This window comes from Bombus fervidus, chromosome 15 (genome assembly GCF_041682495.2).
Source record: "Bombus fervidus isolate BK054 chromosome 15, iyBomFerv1, whole genome shotgun sequence".
Classification (NCBI taxonomy): domain Eukaryota; kingdom Metazoa; phylum Arthropoda; class Insecta; order Hymenoptera; family Apidae; genus Bombus; species Bombus fervidus.
The window spans coordinates 3,104,523-3,129,373 of record NC_091531.1 but is presented as its reverse complement, the minus strand read 5'-3'; the positions used below and the strand labels follow the sequence as shown (position 1 = coordinate 3,129,373).

General features: G+C 32.9%; 2 protein-coding genes and 1 long non-coding RNA gene across 3 annotated transcripts; 1 reads left to right on the top strand and 2 right to left on the bottom strand.

Annotated features, from left to right (window-relative positions):
- Positions 1–2,201: 2,201 nt before the first annotated feature.
- On the bottom strand, positions 2,202–4,078 carry LOC139994709 (uncharacterized). Its single transcript, XR_011801698.1, has 2 exons — positions 3,087–4,078; positions 2,202–2,673 (listed from the first exon to the last, which is right to left on the bottom strand). It is a non-coding gene; the product is annotated as an uncharacterized lncRNA (long non-coding RNA).
- An 8,797-nt stretch (positions 4,079–12,875) lies between these two features.
- On the top strand, positions 12,876–15,012 carry LOC139994706 (cation-dependent mannose-6-phosphate receptor). The gene is made up of 5 exons (XM_072017613.1): positions 12,876–13,561; positions 13,638–13,746; positions 13,943–14,143; positions 14,220–14,429; positions 14,506–15,012. Exons 1-5 carry the CDS (start codon positions 13,410–13,412, stop codon positions 14,560–14,562), a joined length of 729 nt encoding a protein of 242 aa, XP_071873714.1. The 5' UTR covers positions 12,876–13,409; the 3' UTR covers positions 14,563–15,012.
- Positions 15,013–15,135: 123 nt separating this feature from the next.
- LOC139994699 (D-3-phosphoglycerate dehydrogenase) lies at positions 15,136–24,078 on the bottom strand. The gene is made up of 7 exons (XM_072017600.1): positions 23,966–24,078; positions 22,104–22,244; positions 17,614–17,765; positions 16,458–16,810; positions 16,125–16,343; positions 15,598–16,035; positions 15,136–15,492 (listed from the first exon to the last, which is right to left on the bottom strand). The coding sequence occupies exons 2-7, from the start codon at positions 22,236–22,238 to the stop codon at positions 15,248–15,250; spliced, it is 1,542 nt and encodes a 513-aa protein (XP_071873701.1). The 5' UTR covers positions 22,239–22,244; positions 23,966–24,078; the 3' UTR covers positions 15,136–15,247.
- Between the last annotated feature and the right edge of the window lie 773 nt (positions 24,079–24,851).

Genomic DNA, 24,851 nt, shown 5'->3' with positions numbered 1-24,851 from the left:
TTTTGATCACCCTGCATTATCGAATATTATATTTTTTTTCCTCTAAAAGTACAGACTCTTTTTAACCGAATGAAAAAGATGTGTAACCCAATTGTGTACGCTTTTTTCAGGATTTTTAGATAATCACTGCGAAGGTATTAATTGATTTATTGTAGAATCGTACCGATAAGCGAATTAATTAATTAATTAATTAATTAATTAATTAATTAATTAATGGATTAGTTAATTCATTCTGGAGGTATTAAAAAAATATCACGCGTATATGAAAAGTCTGGAGATAAATTAACATGTTTCTTTCTTTTTCATTTATTATTTATTTTTAATCTGAAACTGTAGAATTTAATTGTATTAATTAATATATATGTTATATATATAAAAAATATATATATATATATATATATGAAATGCATATGTATATTAATTAATTGTATGAATTTAATATATGTTTATATTAAGATGTTTACTTTTTTCTTCTTTATTTCGAAAAAAAAAAAATCTCTTGGTTGCTTTCGTAATTACTTAATTATGTAATCGTTGAGTGAGAATTCGAATAACGAGTGATTAAAACGATCATGGGTGTTCTCTCGTCTTTTTCTGATAGCTATAATGATAAATAGAAATAAAGTTATTTAAAATCAAATTGAACATTTTCCTTTTTTTTTTTCAATTTCCCTAATACAAATTCAACCGGCTTTCAATAATTTATCATTTTCTTTGCAGCATTCTTCGTTTTCGCAATTCTTTTTCAGTTGCAGGACCGGACCATTTTTCAGTCTGAAAGTTTAATCATTTCTTTTACTAGGTAACCGCGAATTATTTTAAACAATTCGTCTAAACAGCATTATACGGAACACTCGCTATCATTTATTTGTCTATTAAGAAAACGTAAGTAAATGGCCCAGGTTTCCTTATTTCTGTCGCATTACTATGCGTGTTGAATTTATTGTTTAATTTATTCTTTTTGTCAACACACTATTGAAACGGCGTGCAAGTTTATTTTTGTTCGAACAAAATTATGTTACTTTGTACGTTCTGTATCCTTTCTTTTCCTTTTGTTTTCGTTAAACCGATCCAATTTACAACAGAACGATTACAATTCAGTAAGCCAGGAAAAAGTAAAAAATTGTTCAACGATTGAGCTTCTTTTATTGTACCATTTTGCTAACATGTTTACTTACAAAGAAGAGTTTTATAGCATTTATTGAAATCTCAGAATTCATGGTATTTTTTACTATAAATGGAACGGAAAATATTCATTAAAACATTGAGTTTGTCGTTAAAATTTTACTGCAAAATATATAGAACAATCTTTTATACACAATTGTACTAAAATTGGTACGACATTAATGTAATCCTAATTTTTGAAGCGGCTCGAAAGAATTTTTTGTTAATGATATATGTTTTGTAATAATTTATTTATATTTGTGTAAAGTTAATATCGATATTTATAGCAAATCAAACAAAATTCTAACATATCTGTTTTTTCTCCATACTTTATATGTAGAATTAACGTGCGTTAATGTATTACGTATACACTGTTATAAAGCAATAATACGGTTAATTATCAATTACCACTGCTACTAAATGTTAACGATGAAGAATTAATTTAATTTTTGGTATTTTCGAACTATACGATAATTTAGGTTTATCGCTAGTATAATTTTCCTTTTAGAAATTTTGAACAACAATTTCAAAATCACTTTTTTATAAAATATCTATTTTCTTATGCGTAATGGATATATTAACGAACAAATAGTTTTTGTTAGTCAAAAGACTTATACAGTGACTGCAAAAAATATTTGTACACCGCTGTATTTATTACATTGCATTTATACACCAATTAATTCTATCCAACTATAGCAAATTTCGTACCATTTAATAATAATTTCATATGATTATAAAAATATAGATCTAAAATGTAGAAGCTAATAAACAGGATGCTTCGTTTCGCATTCAACCAAATAATTTTCAGTTAAAAATAAGTACGTACGAATACTTCTTGTAGCCACTGTATGTATGTACATAAATTACGATAAGCGGGTGAACAGGTGGTGCTATCGTGTAGAGAACATTATTTCAACGATGTACTTTGAACTTAGTGCTCTAACAATTTGTTAAAATTTTTCATAAAAAGGTACCCCCCTACGAACGTGCATTAACGCAATTTATTCCGAGATCATGCCATTTTTCGTAACGAACCGAATAGGAAAGTAGCAAGAACTTCGCTTTTTGCAAATTAGCAAGAACATAACGTGATCAGCGTAACATTTCGAAGCGCTAACATGTGATGTCGAAACAAGACAGTATGTCACTGTGAACCGTCCCGCAAAATTTTTATTTGGCTATCGAGATTTCTACTACATATTTCCGATATACGCATCTTTCGTTAAAGCCTCTTAATAATTTTCTTTGAAAATGATAAATAATTTCATTACTGAAACGGATGATACATAATTTTATTAACAGCTATTACTCACCAAATGTAATGTTATATCCTATTTTTCTGTTTCGTGCTAAACTCTAAACGTTTACCTGTGTTTTACCGACAAACTTATAATGAGCAACGTGACACAAGTTTGGCAATATCGCTTGCGATATTTGTATGACAATCAATTTTATAAAGATACCTTATATAACCTTGTTTTCAGCATGCTGTCTATATTGTTTCTTGTTCTGTGATGACAGAGAAATAGCACAATGAATATAAGTTGGTAAATTTCAAACTTAAAAGAATAAAAGTTTTATTAAATCAAACAAATATTTATTACGAATGTGAATGATTTTCTGTACATTTGTTGGTTACGTTACGAATGCGCATTTTTATCGACATACATATCTGCATTGATGACTATAAATGCAGAGAAAACATTAGTTGTCCTTTTTCATTAGAAAAAGTCGAGATGAACGCGTGTAAGACTAAACCGGTGTATAATAATGTGCAACTATTTGGTGATAATCTAACGACTCCGTATTTATAAAAGCGAGTCTCGTATCTATTTGTTTGGAAAGATCGGGAAAAATGAAATAAGAGAAGACTTATCGTCGCCATGACGTTCAAAATCGAATCGAACGCTTACGATAATTACCTTATTTCCGAGACTTCCGAAGTATTACATGTATTTAAGAGTGTTCCATATCATCGTCTCTCCGAATATTCTCTTTCATTCTTCTTTTATTTTGTTCCTTGAAAATATTTATCGTTTCCTTGATAGTTTAGAGAAGAAAGGAAATATCAAGAATAATTTATAACATGATATTATTTGCTCAAAAAAAGCGCAATAGGAAATGGAGAAAAACAGGCCACGTGAAGTATAGCAGACAAAAATAACTATACTTGTGCCCTCTACGCATATATTTCTCTTTTCGTCGAACTATATTCCCGTTAAAAGTATTTCAACAAAGTATTTTAGTCGGTGTACTTAATCGCAAAGATGAAATACACAAGTACGAATGGAAAGTGTAGTAATACTATACATTCATATAATGGTGCAACATAAAAGAAATGAATATCCCTAGATTTAGATAAACGATATATCAATCGATACTAGCGACTATTAAAAGCTGCTTCGTTACTAGTGTGTAAATTTTTCAAAGTTTATCATCACATATGTACGTGTATAATAATCTTTACATTTCATTTCTCTCATTTATTTGCAATCCAATGAATTTCGCGAATCGACATCGTTTCTGTTTAATCATTGGAATATTTTTAGTTTTTTTTATAGTATTATTTTCTAGGGTTCAAAAATTTATTCTGTCAATGCAAATCAGCTTATGTTCCAATTACCGGTATAAAAACGGCCTAGGAACGACAAAAACGGGTACAATTATGAACTATTTTCATTATTTACATCCTTTTTATTAGAACAAAAATGTTTCCAAAGTAGGACGTAACGTCATTGTCACCGTTTGATGGAAAATCCCTGAGAAGTGTTTCTTAAAAAGCTTTTCGATAATGGGTAAAAACGAAATAAACAAGGTACATATAATCAAGAAACTTGACATGAGATTTAACAATTATTCCTCCTTTTCTTCGATTAATTTTAAATTTTCATTTCGTTTTTTAGTTAGACATAAACAGTGATATTAATAAGAGATTCTAGTCTTGCTCGCTCTTGAAAACAAAGTAAAAGGAGACTTTCATTCGGTGGGACACCAAAAAGATGTTCTTGAGAAAAAAAAATATTACGTTCGTAAATCGAAATTTACCGCGCTTGGAAGTTACGAAACATAGGTTATAGTATAACGAACTGTAGATTGTAATCGTGGGATGTCGTAAATGGTAAACCAAGAGTATTTACTTACGTTGAAAAAAAAAAAAAAAATGAAAAATTGACAAAAAATATGTATAAAACCGCGGTAAATTTAAAATAAGGCGAATAAGATTTAAACAGGCAGATTAGTTTTAAGAGATCACGAGAGATTTCTATTTAGAGAAATACTCTTAAGAGAAACTGTCGAATCGAAGAGACGAGAGATGTGATTTATCGATTAGAGACAATTCTAAAATGGAATCGAGAGAGAGAGAGAGAGAGATGAAATGGTACGAAGCTTTGTTGTAGCCTTGCTACGTTTCAAGCAACTCCACGAATGACGAATTAGAAATCGAAGCCTAAAAGACGCGTTTTCACAGATACAACGCGATCGATTATGTGCGTATATTATTTAGGTTACCTCTAGATTACAGACAATCATTTCATCGACAGCTTAAGCGAGTTAACCTTGCGTATATACCCACACGTTAAAATCATCGACATTTAATTCATATTTATGAATATAGGTTTATCATCATCATCATTTTTCTATTTCGATTTTTCTTAATTTATATTAATTTTGTCTAATGCGGCATTATTTTCAAATATATTTCACATATATTTCAAAAATATCCTCAGAATAATTCAGTCCTATGTTAGAAGAACATCAAAATCATTAAAGAAGGATCTGAAGGTCTAAGAATGGAAAGTTAAAAAAATAATATTTAACCATTGTTTGACTAATGAGTGTAAGCACATAAATTTGAAAGAAATATTTCAAGTTAAGTAAATAATAAGTACACTAATAAAGTGGTCTCAAGTTGCTTCAATTCAAGTAGCTTTATTATAGTATATACCTCTAATAATAATTCTTTAGTATATATAATAATAATTGTCTAAGAATTCAATATATATATTGTACTAACAATATAAAGTCATGATATAAGGTTAGTAACTTAGTATAACTTAAACGAGGCATGACAGTATAAGTGTGATATAATAATATTTTATTATTTTCATTATCATTTCATTACTTCTTACATAAAGAAATGAATGTATTGGTGGAAAATATGATCGATGATTTAAACGCGTGACTAGATAGAGTGCCGAAAAAATTCGATGAAAGCATCGTCGAAATTATCGAAAATATTGTGAAATGATTGTCGGTGACTTGAAGGTAACTTAAAATATTATTCGATGCAGAAATACTCGATGATAATCGGTTAACGATTTAAAAAAGAAAGGAGAAAACGAGGAGAAATACCGCTTGTGAAACGGTATTTGAAAGTGTGTGCGCGTCTGTGACCACTGTACCTACACCGTTAGGCCTTACTTTAGAAAAATCATAAAGAATCGATACTATTTAAATATTTTTTCCAAGTGGGTAGCATTCATTGTAACTTGGCGTCATTTGAGCAACAATCAGAACGTAAAATAACAAGGAAGATTTTGCTTTGTCAACATCGAGGGAAAAATATCAAAGAAACGTATATTTGCTCTGCGTGTTTCAATACAAAGTAAGGTATTAAAAGAGTGGCAAGGGACACGATTCGACTTAATCCATCATAAATTTCAATTCTTCCCAAACTGTTGAACCGTCCTTACGATCTTCATCACAACGCATTGTCCCGCGATTTGTTTCCTTCTGTGATTTTACACTCTTTATTGTGACTATATATCAAGTGCCAATATAGCAGGGAACAATAATAATCAAAAGAAGAAAACGGCGAACGTTTTTTCTACTTGTCGTGACTTTTATTTACGATCGACGTAAATCGTGTGATATCTTGGAATTTCGAAAAGACATCAAACTAGCGTAAATAGTTCATTTTAGGAGGTTAGGTATCTCGAAATGCACAAGCAATAATAATGACAGGAAACATGTAATTCTCTAAAATTCAAGATCAGTTTTACTTGAAAGAAATACATTTATTGTTTGATCGATTAATAATATAATAGTATTAGTTACATAATTAATTAATTGAACATGAAAAAACAATAATTTCTTAATAATAACTTTCCATATTTATCTGATATTCTGTAAATGTCTTAACATTTATGAACAGCTGTGTATGTACTCAATTTTAATATAGTAATATTATACGTTTACTATAATAATAGTACAATTACCATGATACTTATTTCCAACGAATAAATTCTCGTCTTCTTGGAAGAGTGTGAAATTTGTTTCAACGAAAACTGTATCTCAGTTGAACTATCGATTTCTAAATACAATCACACGCGAGATCAAACTAGAACATAATAGAAAAATCATCGGAAGTGCCGTAATATCGACTGAATGCATTATTTTTTTAACTAAAAAGACGCTCTTTCTATGAAGCATACAGTTGACGTATCGAAGGTGTCGATGAAAAATTTGTCTTTTTTAATTTTTTTACCCATGTGTCATTATCAAACTACGTAACAATTAAAAGGCTATAAGTAGATAGCGAATTTTTACGTAAATTCACAATTTTGGGAATATAATTAAAAAATTAGAATCTCGGTAGAAGATTATTTTACCTACCAAGTATCATAGAAAATATTATACTTTGAATATTTTACATATTTTTTCATATCACGTTTATTCTGTGCAATTTTGCACTTACAAATTTCCTATAAACGCAAAAATATCCGCAGTCTAGCTATGAAAAAACATCTCTTACAATAAGAACTTATCATTGAATTTACAATTATATTTTTCCATAGTCGTGGAGGTAATAATTCATCTCCAAAATTTGAGACTGACTGAGAGCAGATTAATAATAAACTGCGAATATAAATATTTTTTTAGACTTTCCTGCTTGACAGCATTTCTCTGATGAAGAGGTGAAAACCACAGTTCGATTAATAGAATCGTGTCCCTTGTTAAATTTCGTAGCTCTCGACAAGGGGGGGGGGGGCTATCTTTTTCCCTGATAACTATTACAGTTACAGTTTTATTCTATGTATTCTATGAGTTGTTTTTTCGAATTCGAAGATCCTTGATGTTTGTTTCGTGATTTTACCGAATATATTCGTTTTCGAAAGCTAACGAATCAAAAAAGACTTTCAGTATCATTGGAGATAACGTTAAATATCTATACGTAACTAACGACTAACGATTGTACAGGGTACTTGATACTTGTTTGAAATTTCATTTCATTCGCTTGTTCGGAACTCTAAAGTCTAAGGATTCCAATCATCGCTTTAATATCGATTATACTGATCGTGATTAGAGGTAAATAGAATAAAAATAATCATTCGTTTAACTGCCTGACTTTTATATTTCAACGAATCCCAATGAGTTTGAAAAGGAAAAAGAAGATTTGATACTTCAAAAGGCTATTACGACGATAGGTTATGTTTATTTATTTATTCGCTCTTTTCTTTAAAATATTATTCTGAAGTAAGAAATTATTTGAAAATATTAAAGACACGAAAAATGATCTCTTTATCTTGATTATCACAGACGAATATTAATCTACGTTCTATAGTTTTTTCTAACATATCTTAAACGCTTACTCGAATTTTAATTAAGATAAGTATTTTTTTTCTAAAATTCTCTCTTTCGTATTGTATTAATAGACGGTTGAGGGATTCAAGGTTAGTGAATGATCACAGGAATACAATTAAACATAATTCCCGCTTAAATTATTTAATTATCACAATTTGATTGGAACTTACTCGCTAATTGTGTCAAGTTTCCCTTAATTCATACGATTCCCTTTGAAAATTATTATATTCCTGTAACATATGCTGTTTCCGTGTACAGCGATGAACGAAAATATTGACAGCAGAGATCAGATTTTATGCTGTAGAATTCCATATAAATTTGTAAAATGTAAATTTTACTAGTATAAACTTTAAATACATATGTATATGGTAATTCAATATCATTAATATACATCTTGTGAAAGATAACCAAATGTCCAAATACGGTTTTGACATTTTAACGGCAATGTACATTTCATTGAGAAAAGGAAAGTTTCATTGAAGTAACAAGTAATAAATAAATATTATTTTATCCACGATTTACGAGTATTATAGGATTCAACTCCTCTGGCTTTTCTTGCTTAATCGAACCATTTCTGATTATTCCATATTATATTTATAACACTGATCCTCCACTCATCAAATCAATATACAGTAGAACTCCATTTATTTGCACTTGGAGGACAAGCAGCAGTTTATATGTATAATTGAAGTTGACGTAATACCAAGAGCTCACCAACTACTTGTTATTTTCCGTTCGCATAACAGGAGCTCACGTTCGACTAAGTAAATTCGAGCAGCTAAAGTCCAGTTAATGAGTCGCATTAATTAGAATCTCTTTGAGATAAATGAAGTTCTATCGTATAATGATCTATCTAAACGTTCAAGCAATGGAACTGTAATTAATCATCGCGAAGGGTAAACTGCGAGTGTGATTCCAAGATAAAAACGTCTCGATAGAAGAAATATTGTATTTCATGTTTCCTCCTTCCCTTCTTCCTCTCTCGCGATACGAGAAAGCTACACGTTTATAAACGTCGTATAAACATACATACAGGGTGTTCCACCAGTGAAGCTATGCTCGCAGGTTCTGGAACGGCCTGTATAAGCAGGAGTTCATTTGACGAATTGGATTATTTCCTTCCAATCGGCTCGATTCGTTTATCCACGGGCATTTTCGCGATCTATAACGATGTTTGTGATACTAGATAATTTGTAATCTTATTATAATCAAACTAACCATCAGTTGTAAGCTTTTCTCCCTTCGCTTTCTTGCAAACTAGTCGAACGACAAATCGTGTACGAGGTTAGTTAACGTTTCACCGCGTGTATCTCGATTACGATGTATAATCGCCGTATCGATGTATAATGACCGTCAATATACATACACAGTATCGCGTGTGTAAATCGCGGAAATACGAACGATCAATGTGATTCGATCGCACGGTAGCGATTAAAATTCAGGTACCGTAATCGCGTTACGTTCTTTGTTTGAAGTGGTTGCAAGTAGCTTGCACGAACCTATTGCGAGATTTTATATGTACGTAAGACGGAGAACGGGGAGAAGGTGTTCTTAAAAGTATTAAAAATCGGGGAAAGATAAAGCTAAAACGAGAGATAAGTGAATGGACAGTTTTGACGAAGGAACGAAGGAAAACGAAATAGGAGAATGACGGGAAACCAAAAACAGAAAATAGAGGAACAAAAAAAAAATCTTAGCTTATAAACATAGAGGACTGCAGAGAGTATTTTTTCTAGGAATGTTAGTGGACCAGCCAAACAAAAAAGAAAAATAAATAAAAAAAAAAAAAATAACAATTGAGGAGGACGATTGCGAGGGAGTAACACATACGGAGATATTTATTGAAGCGGGTAAGGGCGAAAGCATAAATGTGTTTCATAAGGTATGATGTATCTGAAAGAACAAAAAAAAAAAAAAAAAGTGTTTAATATCTATCCAAAGGATATAAAAAAAATGCGAACGTAATTTCTATAAACTAACTCTAAAGTGACACGAGCATTCTCTGGTTTAAAGTTTATAAATCATTAAGAGACAAATATCAGATATTTTTTAATGGCGGTACAATTAATTGCTAGAAAAAAGATAATGAAAAAAAAGTAAAATAAAACGAAAACGAAAGAACTGCGTAACTTATTGGAAAACGCGTGTAATTCTCCCGGGCCATTCGAACATGGAGCAAAACTTTTGCAAATTAAAAACTGATTCGATAAAAGGAAGAGCAAGCAAATAAAATAAACTAATAATAGTAGAGATTAGGTAAGGGCATCGATAAGCTCGTATTTCTTATTTCGATTAAACCGTATTTCCTATCTTTCATTTGCCGCATATGCCATACCTTGTAGGACACTCTGTACTCGTTACTATGCCGGTGTAGTGTCCTGGAAGGATGTCATACGTAGCAAACAATTTTCTTCTAACCTCTCTGATCACTTCTTCTATTGTGCAAATCTATTTCGTCCATTTTGTATCTTCTTATCGCTTCTTTATCTCTACCACTTCTCCTTTTTTCCGCGATAGCGTTTAGGTTTACTCTTCACAATGTTATCGCATTTCCTCCTTTTATCGCCTCTATCGTGTTAAACGTTGCAATTGGACTGCGGGTTTTCATGCGTCCGTATGGGAAGTTAGTTAGTTGACAGTTCATAAAATTCAGAAAATCTTTTAAAATGTGTCTGAGAAACGCATATTTCAAACGTCCCAACAACCCAACATCGAACAGACACGCTTATTTATAGTCACTTAACTTGCTTGTCTCTGCCGGATAGGTTATCGTTACGACACAAATTACACTACGGTGTAACAATATCATAATAGAAACAATTTTTCACCTATAGTTCCTTTCATCAAGATTCCTTTCGCTCTATTTATAGAAATACAAATTTCTATAAATATTCGCAGCCCGATTGCAACAAACTTTCCCTATGACGCATGCGGTCGTTTCTAAAAATGCAATAGAATAAATGGTCATGGATTAGGAGAACATTGTGAGTTATATGATAGTCTTCCAAAGTACCACACTTGCATAGCGCTGGACTCGCGCGCACACACGTCTGCCTGTAACGTGTGTGTGTTTGTGTGTGTGCGTGCGAGCGAATGAACGAAGAATAAAATAACAAAAAAATTAAAAAGCAAAAAAAGAAATCAATGGCTAGAACTAGCGAACTGCACGAAAGGAATTTCTCACCGACATCTTGGGCGAGGGTGGGGACAGGGGCGGGAACGGGGGTTTGCGTGATATCGACCGATATTCGAAAGAGATTGATGAGAAAGGAGCGATCATACAACGCGAAAACGATTGTCTAGTATTTAAAGAAAAAGGAGAAGACGAGGAAGAAGATGTAAGAAAAAAAAGAAGAAGATTCTCGATATCTGTAGTTCGTAATGTGTCTTAAGTTTTCCTTCCGAAGCTAGTAAGAAAGCCGAAAGAAAGAAAGACGTAAAACTCTTTTAAGAATGTAAAAAAAAGCAAGAAAATTCCTTTACGAATGTCGCGTATAGTAGAAGAAAAAAAGAAACGAAGTGAAAGAAAGAAAGAGCGTTAGGGGAAATATGTGGGGGAAAAAGCGATGCGATAATTAAAGAAGAAAAAAAAACAATAATATTATAAGCAACAAAAAGTGCTTTTATGAAATACAATATTATTTATACCATCCTGATGATATATAAATATATATCTATATATATATCTATATACACTATATGTATTCGAATTAGATTTATAAGATTATAAGAGATAAGATATGAATTCATGTACCGCGTAATAATACAAGGGTATAATAAATATCATATATGTATACATATAAACACATACATACGTGTACATGTAATGCACTAAGTGTAGGGATATTACGAATAAACGAATAAATATGTATATGTATATGTACATATATATAATTGATACATACGTATGTATTTATTTGTTTATTTGTATGAAAACTATCATATATAGATACGTACACACAAGTGCGCGCGCGTACACGCATGCACGCAACGGCACGCACGCACCCACGCCGCAAAAAACACCATTAAGAAGAAAATCTCAGATTACAACCAATATAATAATACTAATATTGTAATAATGCGTAGTATTATGTTATAATTAGTACTGTATTAAATAATAAAGGTTGTCCTACATGTGAACATACCAGTTATTTATTCGTAACCCTGCCTAGAGATATCTATAATTAAGATATAAGATATAATTTGAAATTTAATTATGCTTTAATTTGAATTCTTACACGTCGAAAAGAAACGCCTGAAAGACAAATAATTAACACTCTCCCTTGAGGATACCATGACGATGAAACGTTGTGAATAAAATTACTCAGTTACACAAATTATTATACAGAAAATTACGAATTGTATGTAAAGTTGTACGATTATTGTAAATTTGCACATTCGATTGAATAAAACGACCTTATTTTGCAAATGGACAAAGTGTTTAATCATTAGTTAATTTAAAATCCTCCCATTATCCATATCCTAAAATACTTTCCAACTCTCATTAATTTAAGAATAAGTTATCAAAAATGACGGAAGAGTTTGAGAAAATTGGTAAGTTATTGCTCAGTATTGGTAGGTATTAAAAGAATAAAATAGTATAAGACATAACTGAATCCCTTCAAAATTCTCAGAAAGGTTGAAGATTCCTGATGTACCAAAAGCAATCCTGTAACACACAGAAGATAATATTACTTTAACCTGCCTTATAATATAATAAATTAAATCTAAGAGTATTATAATCTTTTCTAAATAGTATTAATAACAAATAAATTTATTTGACTCCACAGAAATTACTGAAATTATTTAACAAGTATCACGTTAGTGGTTTTATTTACTGAACAGAATTTGCAAACGTTTATTTATCCCTTTCGATGTTTAAATGAAATATAGGAACAAAGTTCAGGATCTAATTAGGATGATATACGATTGCATAAGGAGCAGTGAAAAAGTGGAACTAATTTATATATCTTTCTTCGTCGCAGAGTATACCCTAATCTTGTCAGGATTGCACGATCACACATTTTTCCTCTTATGTAACCTATACGCGTTTCTTCCACCAAGAGCGCTGGAGACGAGGTGTGCTGATAATGCAGCCGTTGACCACGAGAGGTCCTTATTCTCAGTGTACATTTTTTGACAGGATTTCGCCTGACGATATCCCTACTAATCTCTCCTTCAGAATCATAGAAATAAAACTAATTTCAGTTAATTCCTCGCTACATTCCTTTTTTAATTTTACCGCCTATCGATTGATCATTATTAAGGTTATTAAGGTCGTTGAATTTGTATCTTCACGATATGTAAACAAATTGGAAAATAAATATAGGGTTCCATACAAAAAATATTGGTGACCTTGAAATCCTGTAACGAAATGATCATGATCCTTGTATCGTGCGGAAATAATTGCTAATTATGAACATGTCACCAAGAGGAAAGATACTTTTAGAATTGCGTATGAAAATTAATAGTGTCCTCATCGCGCCTGTATTCAAATTGTTCCTAGATTAGTCGATCGGATGATACATGGAATCATTTATTTTGTTTAAAATACGTTTTGTATTATTAGATAAAACGAAGAGGTTAGTGTTAGTGACATCGAGTGTGGCAATGTTTTGACTAATAGCGGTGCAGTTACGCGTAGATCAGCCTTGTCAAAAATGATCAGGAAAAATGAGATTTTGTTTGTGTTTGGATCACTTTTAATAATTTTTTGCAAGCAAACTTCTTCGGAATGTAGACAATTAACGAGTTGCTCGTGCATGTTTTCAAACTGGGAAGGGTACAGTTTGATGCCGCTGGTTAATTCAAGGTCGGTGGATCGAATATCCTAACCTCTTCATATTTTGCTCGTTAATTTTTATCCGAAAAGAAATCTTTTCTTTCAGATTTATAAATAGTACCGAACAGAATTACACTTTTTTCTTCCATCCTTGTACAAATAAACTACTGTCGGATAATGTAACGAGCGAATGTTCCCGCGGAAATGGTGCTTCTGTAAGGAAATGTTTAATTAATATGCTATGGAATTTTCTCATTTGCTCTAATTCTATTATCGATGTCATTCAACGTATAACGATTCACGATAGTATTCGAATATTTTTACAAAGCTTTTATGAACATATTGTACAAAACATTGTGAAATTTTATTGGTACTGTAATATGTAATGACACACTACTATCATGATTTCAGTTGTGTGCCGCATTCAACAACACTACTTTTGTGCTAGGTAAAGCAGAGGAAACAAAAATAGTTTTCGAAGGTGATGATTTGAAACCACCTGTTTTCATGTTTCATCATAAGAACTATACAACAAAAATAGCCCTGTCATGTTGCAGTTCATGTGAAACACGCTTGTACGTGGAATCTCTCAATACATCTCGTAACGAATATGTAAGTTTCAAATATTTTAAAAGGAATAGACACATGTTTCTCTTGATTCTCTTAAACTTTTGCGTTTCTGTTTCAGCATCTACTCTTAACGTCTATTTATGCTTGTAAAACATTGATGCATTCTAAGGGCCTTTCCATTGGTTCTACATTACTCATTTATCTCTTTGTGATTTCTGGAATATACTTTATTGGTGGAGCACTAACTTTGAAGTTCTTGAGGGGTGCAACAGGTTGGGAAATGATGCCCAATCATAGCTTCTGGCAAAGCCTTCCTTCACTCGTTAAAGTAAGTCAATTAAGACACAATTCAGGTTTTTCTCTATTTGTTTACCCTCACAAACAATTTAATATTATATTTACAGGATGGAATCTCCTTCACTTTTAACTGTTGTCGTCTAGATAGCTACGAAAGAATATAAATTTACATTTTCTACGATTATATTTTAATATTTTTAGTATGTTATTGGAGAAAGTATTTAGTTGGCTTAGTTAGAAAACGGACGCGTAAATAATTTTTTAGTTTACTGGTGTAGAATTGTCAATGACTGTATTTTCTAAGGTATATACATTTCTCATGCCTTCTTGGCACATGTGTGTGTGGATGTATTGTGTTTATCGCATGAGAAATAATACGCGCGGAGATTGTTGTAAATGCTGGTAATTTTATGATACATGTAATATTTTATTAACGAGTACTAGCAATATAAAAATATAAATACTTGTACGTATACATATAACGTATACACATACCCACATGCACGTACGCACGCATACATACATATATATATATATTTTTGTATATTTTTAGTTTTCAATACATGTGTACGTATGTAAGATTTATAAAGATGTTTAATTACATGTGATCATAATATAGGTATATTCACCAGAAACACAACTCATTTGTGTTTCTTTTTCCTACATTTTCGATTGGAGCAATAAATAATACGTATGCGAACAGAGTCGAACATTGTATTACCCTTATATCTGCGTAGATATAATTAATCTACATATTGATGTAACAAAAATGTAACTCGATTTGCGTGAAACTGAATCGTACCAAGTTTCAAAATACTGCGCTTTTCTCTTAATTGAACAACATGGGCTTCAGAAGGATTCGATGCTGTCAACACGTACGGAAACTTCTTGATCGGTTTGAATCACCATCCAGCTTCCGCTGACGTTCAAGTTGCAAACATTGATGCCTTTTGTGGAGAAAGCGTTCACAATTTTCGCCAGATCTTGGACGTTGTTGGTTTGATACAAGGAGACGTAGTTTCCTAGAGCGATTCCATTGCCGAATTGTGCATCATTTAGCGAGAGCAACAGTGGTTCATTGTCACGGACCGTTCCTGGATAAAATTGAGAGAGAAATGGACCAAAACCATCAAAATAAATATACTGTGAACATCAGGAATGATAATACATTGAGAAAAAGTGTTTTATTCTCATCTTACCTTTGATCTGATGACCTTCAGCTTCAACAACGATTGCTTCCCCATCAGTCGACTCTTTGTGGCTTCCTTTAACATCAATACCTATGTCCTTGGCTAATATAGGTGCACTTATTAAGTTCAAACCGTTCTTTGTTTGCCCTGATAAAATTCCAACGAGAACGGCTGTGTGGACGAATACCTTTTCTCGCATGCTGATATTACCAACTGTTTGACTATTTACAGTTACATTCAGTTTCCCTTTCAAGAACCGACCGATCAGTTGACCCAACTTTTTCGACAGTTCGATCCACGATGCGTTCTCCTCTGACATGGCAGCATGCAACATCGGTGCATTTACGATTCCGGTAACTGTATATTCTGTCGATTTATCAGATAATGCTAGAAACTGCTGGGCTATCTCTTCGGCCACTCGCTGCTGAGCTTCCTCGGTACTTGCTCCTGTAAGTCAACATTGAGTTACAACGAAGTTACAGGTAAAGATAAAAGATAACAGTTATTTGAAAAATATCATTGAAAAAGGTTATTACCTAAATGAGGAGTAGCGATGACTTTGGGATGTGCGATTAACTCAAGAGTGACAGGATTTTTCGGTGGTTCTTCAATAAAGACGTCCAAAGCTGCTCCAGCGCAGTGTTCCGACTTCAATGCATTCAACAATGCTTCTTCATCCACGATACCACCGCGAGCCACGTTTACAATACGTATTCCCTTTTTACACTTTGCCAAGGTCGTAGCGTTGATCAGATCTGAAACGAGGAGTATCTATTTGTAAATTAGTTAATAGAATGCGAATGGGTTATTTCTCCCAAATATTTGTTCCGATACTGTAATGAAAATAACTGAGAAAAATTTCAAAGTACTTTTTGTCTGAGGAATAAGCGGCGTATGTACGGTGATGTAATCAGCTATGGGCCATATCTCATCTAAAGTGAGCTTCTCCACACCAATCTGGTTTGCGATTTCGCACGTGAGTAGAGGATCAAAGGCGATCACACGCATGCCAAACGTTTGCATCCTCCGAGTCACTTCGCGACCGATTCGACCCATTCCAAGCACCGCAAGTGTTTTTCCAGATAACTCGAAACCGGAATACAATTTTCTGTCCCATCGTCCTTCTTTCAACGACTGAACCGCCTGAGGAACGTTACGTGCCAAACTAGAGATTAACGCGCACGTCAACTCGCAAGCGCTGATGCTGTTTCCACCGGGTGTACTGAAAAAAATGCATAATTGCTTAGCATTTTATTTAATACAACGTTGTCCAAGCGATTTGTAATATTTATAATATTTATTTGTAATATTTAATATTTCCAGTCAAATTAGCCTTGGACGCAACATAATATGCCACCTGAAATTTTATTGCACGAATTTGCCAAAATCATGTTCAACAATAAATCCTATATATGTTTATCACTTTGCACTTGTACAGGTTTGGCTATCTGCATCTCCAAAGTTGCTGAAAACAGTTTTTTTTCATATTTCAACGAACGTAATAATCAGATGACAAAAAGTTTTGAATAAAAGAGATAATATCGTAGATGTAAAGAATGTCTATGAAATGAAACGTTTTTCAATCGTTAATTATTCTTGTAAAATTAAATCTACGAAGTTGAGAGTTGGTGAAAATTTAGCTTACGTCATTCTTCAAAAATGTGCCAAATTTCGTCGTTAAATATTTATTAATTTTTGCAAAGTGTTACTTACAGTGTTAATGTTAGCTCGGCAAAAAATGCCCCCATCTTAACGCGCAACGTTTCTTCCGATAGATATTTCCAATATCTGCAAGCCTTGTTCGAAGCTTTCTGTTTTTGTTCCTTAACATGATTTTAACAAATTCGCGCAATAAAATTTCAGGTATGTACCATCTTTAGCACAATGTGATCCTTCTTGTGGCTAATTTGTCTGGATTATTATGCAAAAACTAACGTCCGTGGTTGAAATAATTGTTTTCGTCGTTCAATTGTCGTGAGAGTTAACAGAGAGTAACAGAGAGTAACAGAGAGAAAGCGGACATACTTTAACACGATGACTCCCTTTCTCGTGGCAGCTTGAAGATCTATGTTATCGACGCCAGTGCCAGCTCGGCCGACCACGCGAAGATTTGGACAACTAGCAAACACGTCGTTGACCACCTTTGTCTCCGATCGCACGATCAATCCTTCGTGATTCTGTTTCATACGTATAATTATGCGAATAGTACATTATTTATAACGATTGGCAAAAATATTCGTATACATTTAGACATTTTTTACGTATTATATTATTATATAAAACATTTTGAAATTTCATTAGCACTGTAACGAGACACCGCTATCTTAATTGTTGGTCAAATCTGGAACGAATCTGAAAATGTATACAATAGAAGTTACAAGAAATGTATTGAAAGCATACATTCCGGAAATACCGTCAAAATACTTGGATGGTTAATTGTTGTCACTATATCCACAAGCCACAATATATAGCGAGACCATCGTTAGTGCTAATTGTACGTTTAAGATTACCAATTGTTCGCTACGTGTAAGTAATTTCTAATAAGCACGATAAAAGCATCGGTAAATCAAATGAAACTTACGATACGTCGATGGGAGGAGCTTTCTAGGGAAACCATTTTGACACAATTCTATTTCTATCATTAGGATAGTTATTGACCTAAATATGATTTCTTTTACTGTACAGCGTTACTTATCTTTAAATATCTGGAAATTTTTCAAGACCTTGCGTCTGAAAATTTTTTATTCAAGTTATTAAATTACGATACTTATGTTTTTACAGTAGAAACTGCCTATCATCTTTATTAACTGATAATTTTTTCAGATTTTTCGAAATGCTGAGTTATACATAACAAAAATTAAAATTACCGTTTTTTTACTTTCCCGGGCATGTAACAGTGACCTATGTACAGATTTATATAACTGATATAACGTGCACATCGTCTGAGTATTATCATCGCATGCAACTCCAAGTAGCTTTATTTTTATTAAACGAATTAAAATTTATTTGCTGAACTATTAGCTGAACGGTGAAGATTTTGCCGAGTATCTCAGCAGGCCTCATAACGTGTGCATAGCGAAATGCCAGCAACACCCAATAGGTAGCGCGACTGCCGCACATTCGCAGCAAAGTGTTTTTTTTATTCTCGTACAGCCATGTATTATTATCTTGTTTTTTCAAGTAACGCGAGTTTATATTACTTTCTGAATCCATTATTTCTGCCAAGTATAGCACTGCCTGAAATATTTGGTAGGACCCGGTAAGAATGATTTTTAAATCGTTATTTCAAGAAAAGTAACAATATAAACAATTTCAAGCGAGATGCCGACATATTCACAGCAAAATCTACAACTTCTATACAGAGTACATATCAAACTCAATTGGCTGCTCGGGAATAAAAGGGCATTTTTCTTCCATATGTATCTTTGCCATAACCTATTGTTTATCGCACGTTAGATACATGGCACGCATTATAAAATCAGACAGCGATGAAGATTAACAAAAAGTAAGATAGTTTAAAATTCACTCATTTCATAAAAATAGAACTATTTAGAATTGCATATAATACTCGTGCGATATGCACGTTACATTAATTGTATGAATATATGTACACAGGTCACTGTTACGTGCGTGGAAAGCTAAAAGCTACTATTTTGAAAAATCTAAGAAAATTAATAAACACGACAGACTGTACCTGTCTTCTACTGTAAAAACGTAAATGTCATCATTTAATAATTTCGATAAGAAAATTGACATTTTCAAACTTCCCTAATTTCCTCAAGAATTGGTGTTATGCTGTTATAATCACGACAGTTATGTCTCGTTATAGCGCTAACGAAATTTCAAAAAATTTCCCATAATGCACATGATATATCGATGAAAAAAGAAATTCTGTGACAAGCGTTCGAATATTTTCGCGAACTACTGTAAATGCGCTCTTCACGCTCGTCCTGATAATGATAAGCGGTGGCGGATTCAGGTGCCTTTCTCGGGATGCGTAAAAGTACACAAGTATGTTTTTCAACCTTCCTCTACGAGATCTAAATTTGCTTGTAATTTACATTTTGATATCTTTGATACCATAACTTAAATAATCAAATTCGCGTTATGTAATTAAATCAATTAGCAAGTTGTCGAGAATGTGACATTTTTATATTTTATTACACTTGGGGATTCGTCACTGATAATGGCCTGTCGGGAGCTATCACGGAAATTACGCGTCTACGGGCGCACAATAGGAGAGAGGACTCGGCTGAGACAGATAAGTACAACGACCCGTGTAGCTAAACCGGTATTCGTGTTTGTCGACCGAACTGGATCTAGCCGGTTGCCCCGACTTCGATGTACGCGGCAATTGATCGAGATCAAAGAAAAGAAAAAGGGACGCGAGAACGAGATTAAAGCAGTTTACACACACTGGAATACGTTTGCGATAGTTCGATAACATCGACGTTCGAGTTTCATGAAACCGCGTAAAATGGAACTCACAATCAGTCTATGGAAACGAAACCTTACAAATACTACTTATGGCTTGTTTAACTTAGATAAAATAACACAATTTTTTCCATTATACATACAGCTATGCAATTTTTGAAAAAATAGTCACAAGCTTCCTGTATGAAAAAACCAATTACTTGGGAGAATCGTTCTTCTGGAAGAGGGATGGATATATCTAGGTTATATAAACTCTCGGCGATTAAATTCAGTTATTTGAATGTGAACTCGGAGTTTACGTACTCTAGCTGTGCATATGAATGTTTGTTTCCCGGCGGGTTCGGATAAATGAAGTTCCATCGTAGTTTGTAATCTGATACCTATATTCCAATACTATTGCTATTATCAATAATGCAAGCTATTATTAAACTCTGTTGAGCTATTATTCAATTTCGCATAAATGTATGAACATTCGTAGTCTACTAATAAACATATTATGATGCTCGATTCTTAAGACTGAAAATTCGACATTAATGTCACGTTTTACGCCTACTTGAAACTTCTTTACATCAGTATGGGACCTTGCTCGCTGATCAAGATGGAAGATTCTCTTGCTATTGCTGTGATTCAATTTCGTTAGTCGTGTTGTAAATCACACCCTTGTTTAGATACAACCGTCGGAGTACGGCAACCATATCTCTCTTTGATGACAAATTACACATATAAACAATCGTGTTTGTAACATCGGTTATCGTCAGAGTGTAATCGTTGACACCTTTTTTGAGTTAATTAGGAAGAGAATTACCCTGTGTAGATCTATCGATGAATAAGGAATTTATAAGCTGCATCTAACTGTGACGAGAATTTTACACGGTACTACTTCCACCAGATTAATCTCTGATTAATCTTTGTTTCCATTCTACTGCCTTTCAAAATGTAGTTTATGTGAGAAGATTCCATCAGAAGTTCGACGCAGCAATAACGCACAAATATTTTTGGTAATTATCTAACCCACCTTTCCGATTTCGAAAATTTTTCAATATGTTGTAGAAATGAACATTTTGAACAACTCTATTCTTCACTTGAAACCGACCCTTGGCCTTAGTTCCCGAGATATTTGCGAAAAACTGCCCGTACGGATGTAGTATATTTTGCCTATAATTAATTGTACACCCGTTACAACACGACGCGGTGGGCGGATAAAATAGCATCTAACTCAAATCTAACATAGAATGTGTCTATCTGTGACACGACCGCAAGCATAGTCGATACGTTTGCCGCTTCGCTCAATTTCCGTTTATATAAGCTACAAACAAAACACAAGGATCAGGTTTGGATTAAGCGTCATTTTTTCCACTCGTTTATTTATTAATAACTCGGAAACTAAGACCGAGCGGCGGTTTTATGTGTAAAAAAGAGTTGTTGTATTCGATAATCATCGAAATCGGTGAGGTGGCTGAGATATTGATATTTACCATATTTCTTCCATTTTGTGTACGTTGAAAAACAAAAACATACTAGATAGAACATTTTAATTAGGAAAAGCAGAATCAATACTAGTTTACGCATCTTGTTACAACCTGAATCACGAGAAATCTCTATGCATGCGTCTCCATATTGCAACGTGCGCAGTCGACTGTGTACGCAGAATAGGGGGAAAGTGCAGCTAAGCCTAATCGTCGCTAAGACTAAATCGAAATGGTGTAAACCGGTTTCTCCATTCTAAGTAAGATAGAAATGTACATTACCGTGCACTTGCATTTACGAAAAAGCAATAATATAATCAAAGGTGGATGAAAATTGGTTCTGCGAACAGTTGCCTCATAACAGTGCTAAGAAAATTTTTAATGTCTCATATAACGCACGTAATACATTCACAAAACGGGGCTACGAGTGTTTGACTGTATTCGTAACCCTGTGTCGAAAATATCAACTTTTTGATCGAATTGCACCAGGTGCTAAGTATTTATACGCATTAGTGTAAGTAGAATGTATGTGTGTAGATCGATCGTGACATCGCGTCTATGTAAAGAAAACAAGAGAAAGGAGGAAAGTTTCGATTAATGAAAGATTGTGTATACCTGAAGCTCTTTTATTAGTTCCTCCTTTGATAGCTTGTATTTAGTGGTGACCGGAATGCCGTGGCGAACAAGCAGTTCGCTGCAACACGCGTCCACAGGATCGCTTATGAGAACACTTCCGAGTGTGCTGAACATGTTATCCTTGAACAAACAGGACCCCTGAGTGTGTTTCTATCACGTAGATTTCCATTAGATATAGCTAACCTACGTTCGTGTTCTCCACGATTTCAATAGCTTGTGTTCAATATACAGAGTGATTACAAAATAACGGTACAATAGTGCTCGTTTAGCTCGTCAACGCGTTCACTATCACGGTAGTCGTCGATGACCTATGTTTCTTCTTTACTAAATTTTTTAGGTGCGATTAAAATAATATACACTTCATGGACTAGAAAATTTTCAACAATGTGAATGACTTAGATAACGTTGCCAGACAAAAGTGTGTAAATTTATTTTATTTCAATTAATATACGCTTTTACATTCAAATTGTTCATGAGCTACGAAAGACCCGTAAAATTCCACTTGTTACTGAATGCGATGGATTTGATTCCCGTGAAATGAGAACTAACCAACAGTTATTACTTACGTACTCTTTAAAACAGAAAAACTTTTTTAAGTTTAGACGGAACGACTTGAGATTTTTTGACAAGTTAGAAGAATTGGTTTATTCGACGACGTATGAAAATAGTAAAAGTCACTATTTAGAACTTTTTATCTGAGCTTGTAATGAAAATTCAAACGATACGTTTCGTACACATACCTCGGTCACATACAGTTTTATATAGAAATCGATTGATGCAGAAACAAGCGACAGATATAAAAAAATGTATCAAGACTCATTATAATTTATTATAGACCGGAAGTAGCGAAAAACTGCGATTTTTCATTAGTTTCAACCATTTGTAGATCATAGCAACGTTAACAGATTTCGATAACATTTTGAACACGTATACAAATACAATTACATAAATCTACAAAACATATTATTTAAATCCTCATTACAGGCTCAAAGAAAAAAGTTGCCAACAGTTGTTTTTTGCACGTTATCGTTATCGAGGCGTTAGTAAATTAATTTTTCTAACGCCTCAAAAAGACTCAAGACTTTGGTTCATTTTAAAGAAAGTTATCCTGTTTTAAGAAGTTATGAGAGTGACTACATGTAAACGTCCGCGTTGAAAGTGTAGATAGAAAATTATGTATTCGAAAACTATCAGTATAAAACGCATTATTAGAGGTAAATATTAAAGGTCGTTTCATATTATACGGTACGGACCGTTACGTGATGCAAACATGACCTACAGGCCTTAGGCATTAGTAATAGTAAAAACGAGATCTTGTTTAAAACAATTAAAATACATGTTTGAATATCTTATTACGTCGATACCGGTAATGTTCTGTAAGTAACGTGTTTACACTAGTTGCTACATTATACAATATAAACATCCGTATTTGATAACTCATAAAAATGTTTGAATCGAATCGTTCCATAAGCGTAACGTCTTTAAACGGATGATTAACAGTAGCTATAAAATATATTTACACATAGTTTTATTTATTGTAGCATTTACATACTAATTAACTAAATTGAAGTATATTAAATGTCATGTCATTTAATACTATTTTCGTATGAATACAAAAGTTGTATATTATGAAAACGATAAAAAATCGTGCTATTGGAAAATAAGTTTATGTGGAAATATCTTCGTATTATTTAGTAGTATTACACTTTTATATGATTACAAAAATTTGGTACTAGGAACATGAAGTTTAGAATCTGACAAAAAAATATATACATTTCATGCATGATCGACGTTGCATGTAAATAAAGTGTATAATGTTGATTTGATTGTCAGATACATACCTTGTAGAACGTCTTTCAGTGTGTTCCAATGTGTGTGAAGATTCGTTGAAAATGTAAACTTTCTGTCTGACGATTCAACCGTAAACTGCCTGTTCCTTAGTGATTTTATCTTCTTATAGTGGTATCCCCACTCCCCATTCGCTCGAAACTCTAACGTCTACCGTCGCTCTTACTCTTGTTATTTACCGGATTGTTGCTCTGCATCAAAAGGCAAGTACTGTGTCGGAAAGATAGCAAAACTATTTCGTGTTTTATCGATTTGTTTTTGGATTGTTCATTTAGTTGAATATGACTTTGGTGATTCACGAGTGAATTTTGGATTATATTTGGTTCATCAAAGGAATGAATGGCTTATTTTGAAGATTATTGTGTACGTTCGTAAAAGGTATTATACAAATTTATTCAGATTTTTTGGCAATTACATTATTTTTGTATTTTTATAAACATAACCTAGGAAATAGAACCACAAAAAGTACTTACATAAAAAGTAATAGAAATAACAGGAAATATTTCGCATTTTTGTGAACATAACCTAAAAAGTAGAATCTTAAATATGTGAAAATATACAAAATGCATATGATATAGAAAAATATATATAAATATGAAGCGAAAGTAGTAATATATTTGTAATATACAATAGTAAAACAAATCTCTACTTACGGTTTTCTATAAACGTATAAATTACTTAAATTACAATATTTAGCGTACAAATCATAAATCTACTTAAAGTTATCCAAAAATATGTAAACACTCGCAATCTAGTGATCAGAAAATGCGATGGGGAAAGAAAATTTTATTGTTTATCTCTTTTAATATCGTTCTGAAAATGAAAGAAGAATATTTTTGCGTACAGGCGCATGATACAAAATATATTTTCCATTCCGGG